Consider the following 18350-nt stretch of genomic DNA (forward strand, 5'->3'; position numbering starts at 1 on the left):
AATCCGTGAGGGTTTTGGGAGAAACGAAAGTGAAACCTTTTCATTTCCTAGATACAGTGAATCGTCGTTTTTTAGTGACGCTGGCTGGAGCGACCCTGTCGAGGCTACAGCGCTATCGATCACGCTGATTCGTAATGGCTTCGGATAACGATGATATCAATTATGAGCGTCTCATCGAAGACTATCGGCCGAGGTTGCGAGAGCGCGTTGTGGTGGATCGGGTTCTGGATCATATACAGTTCATCGAAACCGCCCAAAAGGAGCAGATCAGACAGAAGGCGAGGACCGATGGTAATATTGTGGCCACGGATCTCCTGATCTCCGCTGTCCTAAAGAAGCCACATGCCCATGGCTGGTTCAGGGCATTTGTTGACGCGTTGATACACGCAGGTTGTGAATCTGCAGCGGAATACATGCAGGACAATCCCCCAGAACCCGAAGTGGAGGCCGAGAATGATTACTGTGTCAAGCTCATTCAATTGCTCTCTCCAAGTCTTGTGGACATGAAGACTGAAGTTGTGTCCGTTCACTGTTTCGCCAAAAAGCTCCTCAGCAAGGATGACACTGAGCTTGTAAGTACACCGATCATATTTTAATCTGGAACTGAGTAGCACCTGGAGGACAATCAAAGTCTCACAACATGCACCCACTGTAAATGTACAGCAGAAAATGGTGATCACATGTAGTCTGAAAACAAACTTCAGTGTGTATACTTTTTCCAGTTCCACTCTTTAAACCCCATGTCCCAGTAGATGTATTTGCAGTGATTGGCCACACGGTGGCAGACAAATCTAGGCTGTTTTCATCTGTTTTGCACAGCACAGTATCTCAATTCTGACAGTACAAAACCAGTCAATTATTATGCTCATGCTGTAGATTAAAACTACAATGGCAACCCAAGGAAACAGGAGTGGAGCCCGTGAACTTCTCAGTTGTATCGTGAGAGGTCGACCAGGATGGTTCTCTGTCTTCCTCGAGGTTCTGCGTGAAACTGAACACCAGCAGCTGTACGAGCTGACTGGAGGGTCACCTGACTCTGACAAGAAAGGTGACTCACATTACAGGAGCACACACCCAGTGCGTGGAATGCCATTGGTGAAGTATCCGTGTTTGGATGATTCATGAGATAAACTTATTTACTACTGACTTACTTACGAATTAAATGAACTGCCAAAGTGTGATTTGATTATTTCTCACTAGGCTCCGGGGAGAAACTGCCTTCAGTGAAAGATGAACCTATGGAAAGTGAAGCTCCAGCAGCAGCTGAAGGCTGTGAAAGCCTGCAGTCAATGGACATCAGCTATACGGAGGAAGGAGAAGCAGGTCTTGCAGAACACCTTTGTCCAACAATCAGTGAAAGATATATTATCTTTAGATGTCAGTGATAACAACTGGCAGCAGCCCTGATTCAGTAGCCTTTAAATGAAACAAGCTAAGTGAAATTAATTCATTTGGACATTCATACTGTCCAGTAGTAGCAGTTTATGGTTCAGTTTACCCAAATCACAAGACACATATTTCTCATTCACCCATTACCGGGTGTCTGACCACGTAGATCATTTGTTCCTTGTAAAGAAAATTCAAATGTAAGTTGTCAATGCCTCAAGGACCACCCACACAATTCAATCTACCTCCTTTGTTTTTTTGAGAGGCAGGAGACGTCTCCATCTGAAACTATCTGCATTGTTACCACCAGGGGTGAGAGGGGATTGGTCATTTTGGTGAACAAGTCTGAGATGTATCTCCTGCCTTTACCGACTGTGATTTGTATACCTTAGTTGATATCTCAGTATAAGCGTCGTCTTTTTTTTCTTTTATAGTTTTAAGGGCTGAGAGAGCCAGGACAGATGCATTTCATTGCATTTTTATGTACAATTGTAATAAACTAGAACGTTGACTCTCTTTTCAGACCTGTACGAAGGAGCTCCCACTGAATCCAGTCAACTACCAAAGAGCTTGACACAACCAGGTGGGACTAATCCACCGTCACTCACCCTACAGTTGTTGATACTGTTTATGTTTTTTAAGGATTCAAAGTAATGTTAGTGATCTAAAAAGCTGGTGCTGGTCCCACACACGCAAAAACAAAACTCTGGTGAGAGAAAAAATGAATGCTGGATGTGTAGATGCCGTGTAGTACCATAAACGCAGAATGAGTGTGTTTGGAACGTGCTGTAAGTGGAACATTTCAGGCTGCTTACCACCAAAGAATAAGTACCATGTGTGTACCATGATGGACCACATATAGGTCAAAGAGGACAAAGCCAGCGCTTCAAATGAAAACCACATGCTGCTGTATTCGCGCATTGTAAAGTAATGTAAAGGAAAAGTTCCCTTCAAGTCGCTGTGGAGTGGGGCCTTCCATTCCATGATGTGACGAAATGGAGGAAGTGTCTTTTATTGTCCTAATAAGAGGTGACAGTACAGTTTGTCTCATTAACATGAGTAACGGCATGAGCCTGACAGGTTGGCCCAGGTTGCATGGATTAAAAACAGAAAGGATTACATGTAAGATTGTCCCATGTGCAGATTGATTTGTTTGTTCTTCTTGAATTCATTTCACTGCACTGGATCAAACTGAAAAATAAGCCTGTGGATCTTCAGTTCCTTTTGGAACGATATTAAACATAGCTGATTGTTGACTTTCCCGCTCGAATAAGTTCAGCGTCAGGGAACTGCTGGTAAAAATACAGGGGGCCTCACAGGCCACTGTTTACTTGTTATTGTCTCTTAAGCCTTATCTCGCCATCGGCACAGACATGTATTTACTTCGATGTAGTTCCTTGAAACAGCACTTTAACCTCTGGCATACCCAGTATGAGAGGGAGCATTAAAAGCTGTCTGCACGGAGGGGGGAAAAAAAACTCATAACTCATAACTGGGAGGACACGTAGTACTTCTAGTTGAAGGTAGCAGGGAGGGGGGGGGGGGTTAATGTGGAGTTAATTCTGTGTTAATTGTGGTTTAAAATCAGGTGGGTTAACAATGAAAGGAAAAAGTCTGAATGCTCAGTGTTTATGTTTTAAAAGAAGAACGTATTCCATGAAATCAGTGCATATGCACAGAGTGTGTTGTGCATTTTTGATAGCGGCTTAAAGAAAACATCCCACCACAGGACCAAAACCTCAAACAATGACAAGCACAGTTATTTCCTGCTTGTGATGCCTGTAATTGTGGGTTGCTGACCTAGACAAGAAGTTGTGTGTGTCTGAGGGGCTCTGCTCTGCATTACAGATTCAGGAGCAGCGGCTGGAGGCCCCGAAAGAGCTGATATTGTTCTTCGAGATTATCAGATGGACGTCGCTAGACCGGCCTTGGAGGGGAAAAACATCATCATATGCCTCCCGACAGGAAGTGGTAAAACCAGAGTTGCAGTTTACATTACCAAAAAACATCTGGACCACAGGAGGACAGGGGGGCGTTCAGGGAAAGTGGTCGTCCTGGTGAACAAGGTACAACAACCTGACTTGAAACAGTTTGGCTTCGCACCACTAGGCTGACCTACTTATCTGCTTTTTCAAATCCAAAGAAAACATTCTATCTTTCAGTCAATTTGGACATGTGGGTCAGCTCACCACAAATTACATGCCGTACGGTTTAGTCATTCCTCTGCACTTTGCTTCCATTTGGCATGCGCGGGATCTGCCCTGCACTGGAAAAGACCTCTACTTAATCCATTTTGGATTAAAGTTTCTTCAGATATAAAACTATCGAGTTGAGTTTTAAAACAGCTTGAGAAATAGCGACCGTATAGTGACTTAGACTGATCAAAGTGGTTCACTCATCAACTCCGGAAAGAACAGAATAATAACTTGCCATGTCACTTCCCGCAGGTTCCTCTTGTTGAGCAGCATTACTCTGCAGAGTTCTTGCCGTTTTTGAAGCACACGTATAAAGTGGAGAGAGTCAGCGGAGACTGCCAGCTCAAGATCTCATTCACAGAGATTGTGAAGAAAAATGACGTCATCATCTGCACAGCCCAGATCCTTGAGAATTTCTTGGAGAGGTCTAACAAAGGAGACGACGAAGGGGTGAACTTGAGCGGTATGGTTTTACAATGTGATTTTACAAAAGCTTGACGAATCTGACACGAGAATGTAAAAAAACATTCCTTTGGCGCAGTCATTTTATGGTTAAACCTGATCGAAATATTAAAAAAAAGACCAGCATTCAAAATTGAAATAAGGTCAAAACAACCTAATGTTTTTATTTTTTAAAGACATCCTAAAACCTTTAGTTAAAATCTGTTCAGGCTTAAACCACAGACACTGACAGGTCTTGGAATAGAAAGCCACCCAGAGGACTCATAACACCTCCCCTGATGATACCTGACAGGATCTTGTCAAAGTCTTCCGGCTCTGCTGTTCACTATTGTTGGCACTCACCAGCCCAAGGTGGAATAGCCACCTCAGTGGAACATATGCTGTTTGTTGAAACGCCTGAGAGCGTGTCCTTTTTCTTTCTTTTTTTTTCCTATCTCCTGCCTTCCAGGCCACACGTCTGTTCAAGCCATCAGTGTGCGGCTGATCAAATTCACATGAGACCTTCTATCACCCACAGTACATCAAGCTGCCACTCCTCCCTTCTCTTTTTCCTCCGGGGACACATTTGTACTGGTTAAACTTTTTCGTGTGAATGATTATAATTCACCTCACTCTGACTTTTGCTAAATACAAAAAAAATAAGTAATGAGTTTTCCAGCATATGTTATTGTGTGGCTGAAACTGCTGAGTCAGGTTCCTAGAAAAGTGCTGGTATGTGTGGAAGGATCTCTCTCGCAGACAGATGTTGTAATCTGTGAGTTAAAATCACCTCTATTTATTTAAGAAACACAAATAAATGTCATATAAATGGCATTGCTTTGGATGAGAAAATTGTAGTCCTGGATGGTAATGCTACAGTGAGACTCGCAGAAATGTTATTGTTTTGACAAAGCAAGCAGTAATCTTGCCAAACAAATGAATCTCCAAAGAATCTCTTTTTGTAATCCTCCATGTTGCTTTTTACAACTCGACTTCTTTGTGTGACATACTGTACAATACAATGCATTTACATGTTTGGCTGTCTTCTCTTCAGATCTGTCACTGATCGTCATAGATGAGTGTCACCACACTCAGAAAGGAGAGGTCTACAACCACATAATGATGCGCTATCTGACGCAAAAGCTCAAGAACACAAGGCTGAAGAAAGAGCAGAAGGAGCCCATGCCCCTCCCTCAGATCCTGGGCCTGACTGCCTCACCGGGTGTCGGGGGTGCCAAGAAAATGAAGGCCGCTGAGGACCACATACTGCGCGTAAGTACTATTCTCAGCTTCCTGTCCACACCCATGTAGACAAAAGCACAGAGCACATATTAGGTACACCTGGCAAACTGCTATGACACCAGAGGCCATGGCCATAAGGATCACAGAAGAGATGAGTAACCTGTTGTGTCCACACTTAGTACATTCACATGTATCTATCTATCTATCTATGTCAACATCAAGAAAACAATTGTCTTTCTTTGAGTTTCACACTCCTGCCATGTCTCCGCCTTAGTCAGCGAGGATCCTGTTTATCCAGCCAAGCTGCTTCAAATGTTCCACACAGCCATAAAGTTTCCTCGTGCCACAAAAGTCAAAAATTGAAAACAGCCTTTTGGCTTCAGCTCAACTGTGTCTGACATGCAGAGATGTTCGTAGAAATAGTGTCACTAACACGGAGATGTCTGATTTTGATTTATTCCAACGGAAATATATCAACATGTGTCTCTTTCATAGATTTGCGCAAACTTGGATGCTTACAAAATCATGACGACGGACCTTGGGCAGTACCAAAGGGAACCAAGGAAACTGATTCAAACTGTTGAAGACAGAAGAGAGGTACATTGGTTTAACAGGAGATGACCTCATGGTAGCTTGTTGATGCAGTTTCTCTCTCTAAGGAACGGCTTTAAAGAGTGTTATATGTTTGTGTCCTCTTCAGGATCCCTTCGGTGATGTGATCAAGAACATCATGAATGCCATTCATGCACATGCCGAGCTGAGCCCCACATCTGACCTCGGCTCTCAGAATTATGAACAGTGGGTTGTTCAAAAAGAGCGAATCGGTGCGCACCATTCTTTTAATGCTCCTCTTCAGGGATACAAGCCCTTTGTCTTGCTTCCCTTTTTATAACAAGCCACCTGGCTCCTTGGATCTAAAAACTTGTCTCAATTAATTCCAGCTGCAACGGAGGAAAATCAGAAAGTGCGGGTTTGCGCTGAGCACCTTCGACAGTACAACGAGGGCCTGAATCTCAGCAACACCATCCGCATGCGTGATTCCTTCAGTTTCCTGAACAAATACCACGAGGAGGAGATAAAGAGGAAAACCACTCCAGACGAGGAGCATGACATAAAAATCACAGATACTGAGAGATTCCTCTTCAATTTGTTTAAAGGTATTGTGACTTGTTCATGTCTTGTTGCATTTTAAGTCAATACTTGCTTACTTCCCACCTTTTGGGAAATACGCGTATTATGCTTTCTTGCCTGGAGTTCGATCAACTCTCATATCTGTAAATATAAGGCTTGGTGCTGGCTAGCTTAGCTTAGCATAAAGACTGGAAACATAAGGAAACAGCTGGTTGTGTCCAAAGGTAACAAAATCCCCGAACCTAACTCGTTATATCTTGTTTGTTTAATCTGTACAAAAACCAAAGTGTGAAACTAGCAAGTCGTGGTTTCATGTGTACGTTTCCACAGGTTTGCCTGGTAACCCAACGGCAATAACAAGACTTATTTTTAGGAACATTAACTCCTGTACATCCACACATAGTCTTTTCAATTTGGCTTTTGAATAAACGTATTTCCCCAAACTGTTCCTCTAACGTCGAAATTATAGTAAGAATTGACCACAATGCTTTGAAATCTGATGCCTTGCAGAGAACAAGGAAGAACTGCAGAGACTCGCAGAGAAGCCAGAGTACGAAAATGACAGCCTGTCGAAACTGAGAAGTAAAATTCTGCACGAGTTCAGCAGCAGGGAGGCGGCCAGAGGGATCATTTTCACCAAAACACGTCGCAGCGCCATTGCTCTCAGTCAGTGGATTCAGGAAAATCCCAAGTTTGCTGACATCGGAGTGAAAGCCTCTCATGTGATCGGAGGAGGAGACCAGAGTGTTGTTAAACCAATGACCAATGTGAGTGCACATCACACACAACTGCAGCACATCTGCCTCTCGCAACCTGCAAAAAAAATCACAATCACAACTAACCTCGATTGCATCATGTATCAGACAGAGCAAAGGGAAGTGCTGAACAAATTCCGCAACGGTAAAGTCAACGTGCTGATCGCTACCACCGTTGCAGAGGAGGGTTTGGACATAGCGGCGTGCAATTTTGTGATCCGCTACGGCCTCGTGACCAATGAGATTGCTATGATTCAGGTCAGTGACGTCTGTTGTCAAATGACCTGTGGTGTGAGTTCACGATGATAACTTATCTGTGTCCAGTAATGAAGGCACCATTATACATATGTATTACAGGAAGACGTTAAAGCGGTTGTTTACCATTGACTGCCATTTGCTTTCTTTGCAGGCTCAAGGCAGAGGAAGAGCTGAGGACAGCAGTTACACTCTGGTTGAGGTGAAGAACTCTGGGGTGGCCGAAAAGGAGTGCGTCAATGAGTACCGCATTAACATGATGAACCAAGCCATTACCAAAATCAGAGCCTTAAACCAAGCGGACTATGACAAACGGGTACGTTCTCTTCAGACTGTTTTCAAACAGAAAGCTACATTCCAATCGGACCACTCTGGGTGATGTTTTTTTATTCTTTTTCTGTCAGATCTACGAGTTCCAGTTTCAGGCTATAATGGAGGAGAAGGTGAGAATGTCTAAGAAGAAGCAGAAACGCATGCAGGATGAGAAGGGTGACGTGAAGTTTAGCTGCCGGAGCTGCCCCAAACACGTCTGCACCGGCGATGACATCCAGATCATCGAAAACATGCACAGAGTCAATGTTACACCAGAGTTCAGGTACGAATCACAATCCAGAGTCCACTTTCACATTATTCCGTGATGTATGAACTGACTCCCACAGTTGTAGTTATGCTCTCACCTGCATGTTTAGCGAATCTGTCCTAATCTCTCCAAATTCAATTTTAATTTGGACTTCTTTTCTTTTCCAGTCAACTTTTCACGAAGAGAGAAAACTCTACTCTTCAAGAGCGACTTCTGGATTATGAGACGAATTACTACATAGCATGCAAGAACTGCGGGCAGGTAAATGAAAATGTTTCTTTTTTTAATGGGACATTTTGGGAAATGCACTTATTTTCTTTCTTGCCGAAGGTTAGATGAGAGAATTAATACTACGTTCATGTCCGTCCGTTCAATATGAAGCCATGAATCTGCATGGAGCTTTCAGAGGGACTAGTGGTGTACAGCTGTCTCCTCAAACAGAATAAGAGAAATGTTGGATATGAGACCAGTCAACCAATAAGTAGCAATGAAAATAATCACATGAGAGATAACTACAACCAGATGATTCCAATTATTCTTTACTTCGGGCTAGGACTGACTATCACTTACTCTGGTTGCCATTTTCCTCCCAAATTATATTTCAGCTGAGCTCACAGATGACATGAATTACTTTTGTCGTTTGAACAAGCCCTTTGCTCTCTCGGTGTACATATACCACCCTATCATCCCTGATTTGCGTTGCAGAGATGGGGTTCCATGATGCTCTACCGAGGGATCGATTGCCCCTGCCTCCATGTGAAGAACTTTGTGGTGACTTTCAACGGAAAGAAGATCAGCAAATGCACCAAGTGGAGCGAGCTTCCCATCAAGTTCCCCGTCTTTGACTACGCTGAACAAGCGAGCCGCGTGGCGGAGAGCTTAGATGACGAAGACGACGACGCTGAATGAATCACACCTGCGTAGACTCGTCCGTTATTCTCTTGTGTCCTTATCTTTGGCTTGCACGGCATGAATTACTTCACCCGTGTCACTGGCAAATGCAACGCTTCCTTCGAGTGTCATGATAACTGGAGTCTCTGATGGCTGTGGGTTTAAGCATGTGCTGCAAAACATGAATTAGAATTGTTAGTGTATGGGTATGTTGAATTTACTGCAGAAACTCTAACAACCATAGAATATACTGTACGTGCCTATTGTGTGCATCACTGAGGGAAATAGGATTTTCCTCTCAAACTCCTGTGGTCTCCTGAGATCGGCGCCACTAAGCCTGTGATAGCCCCTCAGAGCCCACCTGTCAACACACATGCAGACAAACAAGTGCTGCTGGTGATTTTCCATTAAATCCTAAATGTTGAGCCAGTCACAGCGGCTATTTTTAGAACTAATTCAAAGAATTGTTTTCATCCAACAAAAAGACACCTGAGTGCTCTGATTGTCCGTCCCGGGCACCATCATGCAAGTTGTATCAGTTCTTGAGTCATAAAACTGTGTTCACTGTCTAACGTGTCCTTTTATTTTTGATTTGCATTCATGTTCTAAATAACGAATTCACTTTTTATTAAAAACTCTCCCCCACTAAACACTTGTCCAACACCATTTTTGTGTTTCCTTTTTTTCCCCACAACTGGAAATCTCTATCTCTAGCCAACTTCATTCGTTGAGGGAATGACTTGTGAAAAAGCCACTTCCTAAATACCAGCAAGTTGTGCGCTCTTGGAAAGTTGTGCAGGCAGACTTCAGGGAGGCATCTCTGTCTGTCTGGTGTCGGACTCCTCTCAGGAATGCAGCGGGAAGTGTGAGAAGCCTTGCTTCAACTGAAAGTAGGACGGAGCTCTGTTGTTCTCATGTTGCCGTATTTAGTTTAAAACCATTTGTTTTTTGCTGCGAGAGCATGTTAACCAGGCAGCAGAAGTCACTTTAAACTTCACAATCGTCGACCAGGATTATTAAAAGACTGAAGAGCTTCACGGCGACTTCTTCAGCGTCATGGTCAGTAAATGGATTTATCAGCTTCAAAACGTAGTTGAGGACAAAGTCAAAACTTAAATGCACCATCGGTAAATACATGTAACTCACTTACTGCGAATTCAGTTTGGGATACATTGACCACAAAACGAGAATCTGCAGCGTCAGCTTGTGTTGTGTGATTTTCTGAGGATGGTTTTTGCAACTTTTGTGTCACCTTTCACAGGGCTGCAGCAGGAGGGTGCTGTGGTGGGTGATAGGGACGGTTGTCGTCATCACGTTAATCACGGTCTCGGCGGTTTATTACAGCAGTAAGTTGACGTGTTTAGGTCTGACCTGTCTGTGCTTTCCTTTCTCTCCGTGAGGCTGTGCTGCGTGTTGGGTAAACAGTGTGAAAATAACCAAAAACAATGTGTGACACTGAAGAAAGAAAGAAATCAAGTCCTACGTGTTTATCCTGCATAGTAAAACAATATTACATGAATGCTTTTTAATTGGTTGATTTCTTGTTTTGGTGATTTCATTTGTTTTGTTTTTTGTTTGTTGTGTTTTGCTGCCTAAATGTGTGTATTTGTTATTTATACGTTTGAGTAACAAACTTGTGAACGAACAGACAACGATTCCATGATTTATAAGTGACTCTTATATGGAACCGAGTAATAGCACGCTGCAGGACGTTATAGCGCCACCGCGTGACGTACAGATGGATGACTTTTTTTTTTGTATTTTTAGTATTTTAGTGTTTTACTTTGATTTTGATGCAGGCCAATTTTTACTTGAGTACGGTTTTGAATGCAGGACTCGTGCGTGTACTTTTATAATCGCAGTATTGCTACTTTTACTTGAGATCTGAATTCTTCTACCACTGGATTTCTGGTATTGTGATCGGCAACCAGCCCTAATGCAGCATGTGCATCATTTCAGAGTATGATGCTCCCAAAAGGCTATTCACCCTCGAAGATTACTTCAATGACACCATTAGGTGGAATTCCTACAATTTGATTTGGATATCAGGTAAATCTATATATTACACAGGTTGTTCTTTTTGGGCAAGACAATATATAAATCATGTTGTGTACGAACATTTTTCTTGTCTTTTATATCTGCAGACAAGGAGTATCTGCATCAAACAACAGACGGGAACGTCTTCCTCCACAATGCTGAAACAAATGAGGAGTCACTCTATTTGAGCAATTCAACCTTTGTAATATATTTGTATTTTCCAATATGAAGACTTTGTAACAATAAACACAATGACAATTCAGAATAACCTATATTTTATACTGACAGTGTCTTAATCGTTGTCATTGTAGGCTCAAGTGGATGCCACAGATTACGTGTTGTCAGGTGATTATAGATACGTCGCTTTTGAAAGCAATTTCACAAAGGTGAGAAACTCCCAGTGAATGTGTGTTTTTACAATATTTCAACTTTACAAGAGGTTCGCTCTTTAATCATCGTAAAAAAAAAATAGCTGATAGAAAACGTCTGAAACTAGGTTTTGTGTTTGCACTCCGACAGAAATGGAGACATTCATACGCAGCCTCTTACTCCATCTATGACAGGGAGAGTTCGTAAGTTGCAGTGTTTTATTGTGATGCAGTCCATCGTTTCTCATTATATGGATGGACACACAGAACCATAGGTAGGGATTTATTTGCTATCACCCTAAATTATATTCATATGTCTTTCCAGAACATTTGTTGTGCCTGTGAATCTTCCAACTGTTGTGCAGTACTTTGCCTTCGCCCCGAAAGGAAACAAATATGTAAGTTTACTCCAGGCAGCCCTGCCGTCACATTCAGCTGGAATAAACAATGTTACAGCTGCTTCAACATCACTGGCTTTGAATTATGTTGCCATGATGTGTGACGCAACATGGGACTCCAAAATAAATAGCAGGTCCTGTAAGACTGTTGTAAAAAGTGTACTTGATGAAGTAAAGTTATGAATCAGAGTATGGATTTTGTATCATGAATCATCAATCAAAAACTACATTTTGATTTGCAGGCTTACGTCTCAAACTTCAATGTTTTCTTCAAACCCGATGTAACTTCTGAAGCCATACAAGTAACCCACAACGGGAAGAAGAACGAGATCCTCAACGGTGTCCCTGACTGGGTGTATGAGGGTGAGTAACATTCGCTCTCCCTCAGGTGTGCATCTGTGTCTCTATAAGGAAGATGTTTACCGATTTCTTTTCTTCCAACGATTTCAGAGGAAGTGTTTGCGTCAAACGGGGCAATATGGTGGTCAACAACTGGAAGATTTCTGGCTTATGCAGAGTTTAATGATACAAACGTTCACAAAATTGAGTTCTCTTGGTATGGAGCGGAGCAGTATCCGGAGACAGTGGCGGTTCCATACCCAAAGGTGGGATTCAATATTTACAGTGCCTTTCAAAAGGATTCAGGTCTTGGCAGGTTGGTTGTGGTGCCGTATTTTCTTTCCATTTAATTTCAAGGTTGTAATGCATCAAAATTGAGACAGAGTGGAGGTTTCTGGCACAACTTCACCGACTACTTAAGGTGCATGGAGAAGGGAAGGGAGGAGATTACCCTGATGAAGGCCATAAGTCTAAATACATTGGGCTAAACACCACCGTTGTTCTATATACTACAAGTGTCGCTGGAGTTTGAACCTTCGTAATGCAGCAAAATAGGAAAAACGCCATGGGAGGTGAATACTTTTGCAAGGCACTATATTTGTATTTATTTATAGCGCACATTATATGGGCACATTGTCTGTAATTTATCTTCCTCACACTCTCGTGTAATTATTTCCCAAAAATGCTACTGTATTTGGGTGCAGGCTGGATCTCCCCTTACCAAGGTGAAACTGTTTGTGGTCGATACCACAAATCCATCCCGCCGCACACAGGTGTTCGCCCCCGCTTCTGTTACTTCTGGGTCTGTATATTCTTCACTTCATAGCATCAATTAAATCAAACGTCGCTGAAAACAGAGGCAAACGCAATGTCCTCACGGTCTGCCTTACCTTGTCACTTTCTGTTGCCTTTGCTGCAGAGATCACATGTTGTGCTCAGTGACCTGGGTCACAGACGAACGCGTCGCTGTGCAGTGGGTCACGAGGAAACAGAATTACGTGGTTGTACAGATCTATGACTTTGATGAAAGCGGCTGGCAAGAAAAACAGGTACAGCTGTCATGACCAATGTGTTGACTTCATGGTCACATTTGAGGAAACGCTAATTAACTTCAATGAATTTCTCTATAGAAATTTGAGCAAACAAGCAAGACAGGATGGGTCGGCCATGTAAGTCGCCGAGAAGCTGCCACCATTGATTGTGAATGAACTGTTTGATTCGGTGTATGACTGTAAAATGTCACCTTTTTTTTCCAGTACGTCCCCTTACCTCTTTTCTTTGCTGATGATGAACTCAGTTTCTACAAAATCATGAGTGACACTCAGGGCTACAAACATATTCATCTTGTGAAAGATGTAAGTATATTTCAATTATATTTACCGGTATGCTAAATATACTGCACAGTAGCTTTCATCACGTCTTTGGTGTTGAGGGTTGTATTCACTCCTTTTGTGAAGGGAAACATGACGCCTATCACCTCTGGGAAGTGGGAAGTCATCTATATATCCAAGTTAACAAAAGATGCCATGTGAGTGATGATCCCGTACACAAAACGTATAAGAAAGTAAATACATGTAAATCTGACTCGTGTAAAATTCCTCTCCACAGATACTTTGTGAGTAATGAGTACCAAGGAATCCCTGTGAAGAGAAATCTTTACAAGTAAGGAATACTTTTAATCTCTGCGATGTATTCTTGGACCCCAGGAAGACTAGCAGACACTTTAGCCGAAGCATTTTGGGATTCTATAAAGAATAAACAGGAGCACAATAGACATTACACCGTTAGGATGAACTTGCATTACTTGATCGTCATCACTGACGTGAGTTATTTGTTCATCAGGGTTATTATTGGAAGCAGCCCTTCGGCTCCTCAGTGTCTCACCTGTGACCTGCATGAGGACAGGTGTCAGTACAACTCTGCTTCCTTCAGCTTTGACGCCTCTTACTACCGAATGGACTGCTACGGTCAGTTACCCATCCACGTCTTCTCTGAAGCAATAACTCATTCACGGTGTTGGGGGTCGTCTGTGGCAAGGACCATCTGTGAACAATGATCTGTGCAAAGACTTCCAAAGTGGTACAGAAGACTTGATGTTTGATAAACTGTGTTTGCATTTTCTATTTTTTGTTTTTACCAGGACCTGGGTTGCCCCTCTACACACTCATGGACAACAGGGGCTCAGGTGCAGGTCCGTATCCTTACTAACCATAAGCCCATTGTTGAATTATTTATTGCAGCCATTTTACAGTCAATTCATATTGTCATCTCACTTTGCGTGCTGTACAAATGTGCACAGATTTCTTTTTAAATTATGATTCATATTTTGTTGTTGTAGCATAACTAAATAACAGAAATAGTCTCAAATCTTGTGTGTTTTTAGTGAAAGTCAACCTTCAGTGTCAGTTATACAAAAGTGTGTTATGGTGATATCTGCTCTGTACTTTTCACACTGATTCTGGTCAGGTTGTATCAAGAGAGGTGGCAGATATTAAAGGAGAACAGTTTGTGGTTTAATGTTCACTTTTACACAAGTTTATTTCTTTTTTTGTCAGAGCTCTCCGTTCTTGAAGAGAACAAGGAACTGGAAAACATTCTGTCACAATTCCAAATGCCGACAATGCAGCATGGCACGTTGAAGATTGCAGGATATGGTGAGACAACACAGTATATGTTTAAAGATTCCTACCAGTGTGTTTGAAGATGTCAGGTTTCAGGTTTAACAGGTTTGGACCTAAACACAGATGAGTGCATTGAATTAGTAACAGAAAACCTTACAGAGTCCAAAAATGATTGATGATAATGATATTTAGAACATATTGTGAAAAGGTTAAATTTCTCTCTATTCACTAGGCCCTGCGCCCCCAAATGAAGTGCTATGTGTCTGCTTTATTTTTATTTATTCTGTATTTATTTGATATATTATAAATTAAGCTGTATAAATGACTCAATCTTGTTTAGTTTTCTTTGTTTTATGGGTTCATAAGAGTTTTGTTGTTAAGCTCCCTCTGATCTTGGAGTAGTACAGCGTGTACTTTTTTTTCCTGCCAGATCTTTGGTATCAAATGATGTTACCACCAAATTTCAAGAAGTCTAAAAAGTATCCTCTTCTTATTGATGTGTAAGTAAACAATACTCCTCGGGCGCTCCATCTCAACATAATTCAGTGAGCGTTTGAAGAAATCTGCCGTCGCTGACCCATGCAGGTACGGAGGCCCCTGCAGTCAGGAGGTGGACTACCGCTTCAAGCTGAACTGGGACACGTACCTCTCCAGTTCAAACGGGATCATCGTCGCCAGCTTTGATGGAAGGGGAAGCGGTTACCAAGGTGATGAAATAATGCATGCAATCTACAGACGCCTCGGGACGTTCGAAGTGGAGGATCAGATGGCAGCTGTGAGGTAAAGTGTGTCTGAAAATCACCTCATGTTATGTCGCATGCACTGTGAAGGGATCTCATTTGTTGGCTTTACCTCCCTGACGAGCAAAGTTATGTCATATCATTCACAAAGATTTAAAAGTAAGTAGTGGGATGGTCCGATACTCAAATATGCGTTCATTGTTTTTGTTGCTCATAAATTATTTACGTGTTGTAGGAAATTCATCAACATGGGTTTTATCGACAAAGACAGAATAGCAATATGGGGCTGGGTGAGTTGCACTGTCTTGTTGCTCTTTGTATTTCTCATATACTTGTGTTCTTATTCAGTGTTTTTACATTCACTCAATCCAATCTATTCTGACTTCCAGTCATATGGTGGCTACGTCACCTCAATGGCCTTGGGTGCTGGAACTGGACTCTTCAAATGTGGAATAGCAGTAGCCCCAGTGGCCAAGTGGGAATATTATGGTTGGTGTTTATACGTACTATAGTATATACTTCTACAATCTATTCTGAGAGAACTATTTCCCTTATTTGACATCATTTCTACAGTGTACTTGAGAGTCCTCCACTGATTTGCCATTGCAGTTCCATAACATCGTCAGACACACTGTTGTCACAACAAAATGGATTAAAGTCGATGCAACAACACCAGAGATGTCGTCATTTTCATTCCATTCCATCCACAGACAATGTGGTTGGATATTTCGGTGTGTTTTGCTAGTGCTAGTTAATGTACCTCAAGCTGAGATGAGAAGCAGTCTAACAGTCCCCCCCCCCCCCCCTAAAACTCGTAGTCGTCAGCCCCAACTGACACTGACTCAAGTGACATCACTTGAGGCAGTTTACCAGAATTCATGGAGCTCCCTCTTTAGCGACAAAAGATTTCCACATATTCAGCAGTACTCCTCTAGACCTGTTGCCAGACTTTGATGTGTAGAATAAAGTTTCCCTCGAAGGATTCAAATCTCCATATAAATCTTGTGAACTCTCTCAAAACCTCTTTTCTTCTGTTGGATAAGTGTAATTTATACTGTGTGCTATTAAATTAGTTTTTTTTTGCAGATGCAGTGTACACTGAACGCTACATGGGCGATCCCGCAGAGAATTCAAACGCTTACAAGGTACATTTTTACCAAGTCAGCTCTTTCACAATACTCTTTTTAAACTGCACAATACTAACTTGAGACATACAGTACGTTTTTAATAATGGTGACATATCTATTTTATATATATCACAGAATTCCACAGTGACCGCCAGAGCAATGAACTTTAGAACAGTAGACTATCTATTGGTTCACGGCACAGCAGATGGTACGTTTCATCAAAATACTCGTATTTTCCGTTTTTGAGCATGTGGTAGCCCTGTTTCTTAACAGTGTACCAGGTAACACAGTAAAGCCTTTCGCTAATGGACCCTGTTTGCCTTGAGCTTTCATGTTCATTCACGTAGTGAAAACACTGTCTTTCCTGTAGACAATGTCCATTTCCAGCAGGCAGCACAGATCTCCAAAGCTCTGGTGGACAGGCAAGTGGACTTTGAGACGATGGTAAATATTGGCTCAGGGAAGTGGGACGAATATTGGTCTTGATGGTGTTGATTTAATGAAAGTTTCAAATGGGGGGGGGGAACGGCCATGTGTTATTATGCACAGTCTTAAATATATGGTTTAAAATGAGTATAATTTGATATTGGATTTTTGGATATTCAGAATTGTAGAGGCTATGCACTAATCTGAATTTGGCATTCATTTCAGTGGTACACAGACAGGGACCACGCTCTCAGAGGATCAGCCTTTTATCATACATACACCCTCATGAGCCACTTCCTGCAGAAATGCCTCATTCCTCCCCAATAAATGTGAAGACTGTGACAGCATTCTTTTCTAATTTGTGTATTTTTTTATTTTAGTGATATGAAGTGTCATGTTGAACTGAATTTGTTTTTGTTTTTTTATGTGCAATGGGTGTTGAAATGCTCGCACAAATGAGCACTTTTATTTTATGTGGATTTCGGGATCCTTTGTCAAAATATCTGACATTCAAAACATACTAAAAGCCATTGCATTTATATATGCATTCATGTTTGAAAACATGCTTTTATGTGAATATGACATCATACAATAGATAAATAGCTCGAAACTGATTTATTGTGTGTGTTATGTGTGCAGTCATGTTCTAATAAATAAATATTGTTTTAAATAAAACTGATTGATTATTTGTATATTCTTAGTCCAGATGATTTCCCCACATATCATTTATGTGTAAACATTACAATTCAAAATAATGAAGGCATGTAGATTTTGTCTATTTCAATACATTTTCCTGCATGCTTACTTACAGGCAACTAATGTGGGGAGAATACATGACTTATAAAAATAAAAAAATTATAAATATTCATATATATGTGTATATATAGTTTTGTTGTCTGTACATGATAAAACAAAATATTCAGTTTTTGTTCCATTACACTTAAGAGGAAGTCATTGGAACACATATGGGTGGCAGTATTTGTCAGTCTTTATTTGTCAGGGTGGAGGTCATGTTTGATTGCAACACCTAAAGTGGCAGCTTTCACCACCCAGATTGCTTTATCAAACAAAGTCAAATACATGCAGTGGACTGAGAGGGAAGCTGACTAATGGGTTGAGAGGAATAGAGGACGCTGATGTTTCAGTGACGGGGGAGTCACCTGGGAGAATGCTCCTCAGCTCCACTATATAAGACTGGGCAGATCAAGGGGGGGGACCATGAAACAGCTTCAGAGGGAAGAAGGGCACCAATCAGCGCACTTTACAATCCTTCTCGCAGACGCTTGACAGCAAGGTGAGAATTTTTTCGTACCTTCCTCCTTTCAAATATAGACATAGTCTACATTGTATTTTATTTCTCTCATCCTGCATTGAAATATTCTCACAGTGTCTTTCTCTGCTCATCTTTCAGAAGCTAA

The 18350-nt window shown here is 41.7% G+C and overlaps 2 protein-coding genes across 2 annotated transcripts; both read left to right on the top strand.

Annotated features, from left to right (window-relative positions):
- Window positions 1-113: 113 nt before the first annotated feature.
- Window positions 114-9516, top strand: ifih1 (interferon induced with helicase C domain 1). Its single transcript, XM_079276561.1, has 16 exons — window positions 114-572; window positions 877-1048; window positions 1201-1323; window positions 1910-1969; window positions 3235-3452; window positions 3834-4044; window positions 5077-5294; window positions 5760-5861; window positions 5965-6088; window positions 6206-6421; window positions 6906-7162; window positions 7259-7408; window positions 7560-7721; window positions 7810-8000; window positions 8153-8246; window positions 8691-9516. The coding sequence occupies exons 1-16, from the start codon at window positions 135-137 to the stop codon at window positions 8892-8894; spliced, it is 2940 nt and encodes a 979-aa protein (XP_079132687.1). The 5' UTR covers window positions 114-134; the 3' UTR covers window positions 8895-9516.
- A 124-nt stretch (window positions 9517-9640) lies between these two features.
- Window positions 9641-17616, top strand: fap (fibroblast activation protein, alpha). The gene is made up of 26 exons (XM_079277524.1): window positions 9641-9935; window positions 10138-10222; window positions 10836-10925; window positions 11021-11115; window positions 11225-11299; window positions 11433-11485; window positions 11607-11679; window positions 11922-12042; window positions 12130-12284; window positions 12723-12820; window positions 12938-13067; window positions 13149-13187; window positions 13275-13373; window positions 13476-13546; window positions 13627-13680; window positions 13861-13985; window positions 14159-14209; window positions 14574-14672; window positions 15070-15139; window positions 15225-15419; window positions 15615-15669; window positions 15769-15868; window positions 16466-16524; window positions 16642-16714; window positions 16877-16950; window positions 17158-17616. The coding sequence occupies exons 1-26, from the start codon at window positions 9933-9935 to the stop codon at window positions 17257-17259; spliced, it is 2244 nt and encodes a 747-aa protein (XP_079133650.1). The 5' UTR covers window positions 9641-9932; the 3' UTR covers window positions 17260-17616.
- Window positions 17617-18350: the final 734 nt, after the last annotated feature.

The sequence above is a fragment of the Melanostigma gelatinosum genome, assembly GCF_949748355.1.
Source record: "Melanostigma gelatinosum genome assembly, chromosome: 10".
In the NCBI taxonomy this organism is placed as follows: Eukaryota; Metazoa; Chordata; class Actinopteri; order Perciformes; family Zoarcidae; genus Melanostigma; species Melanostigma gelatinosum.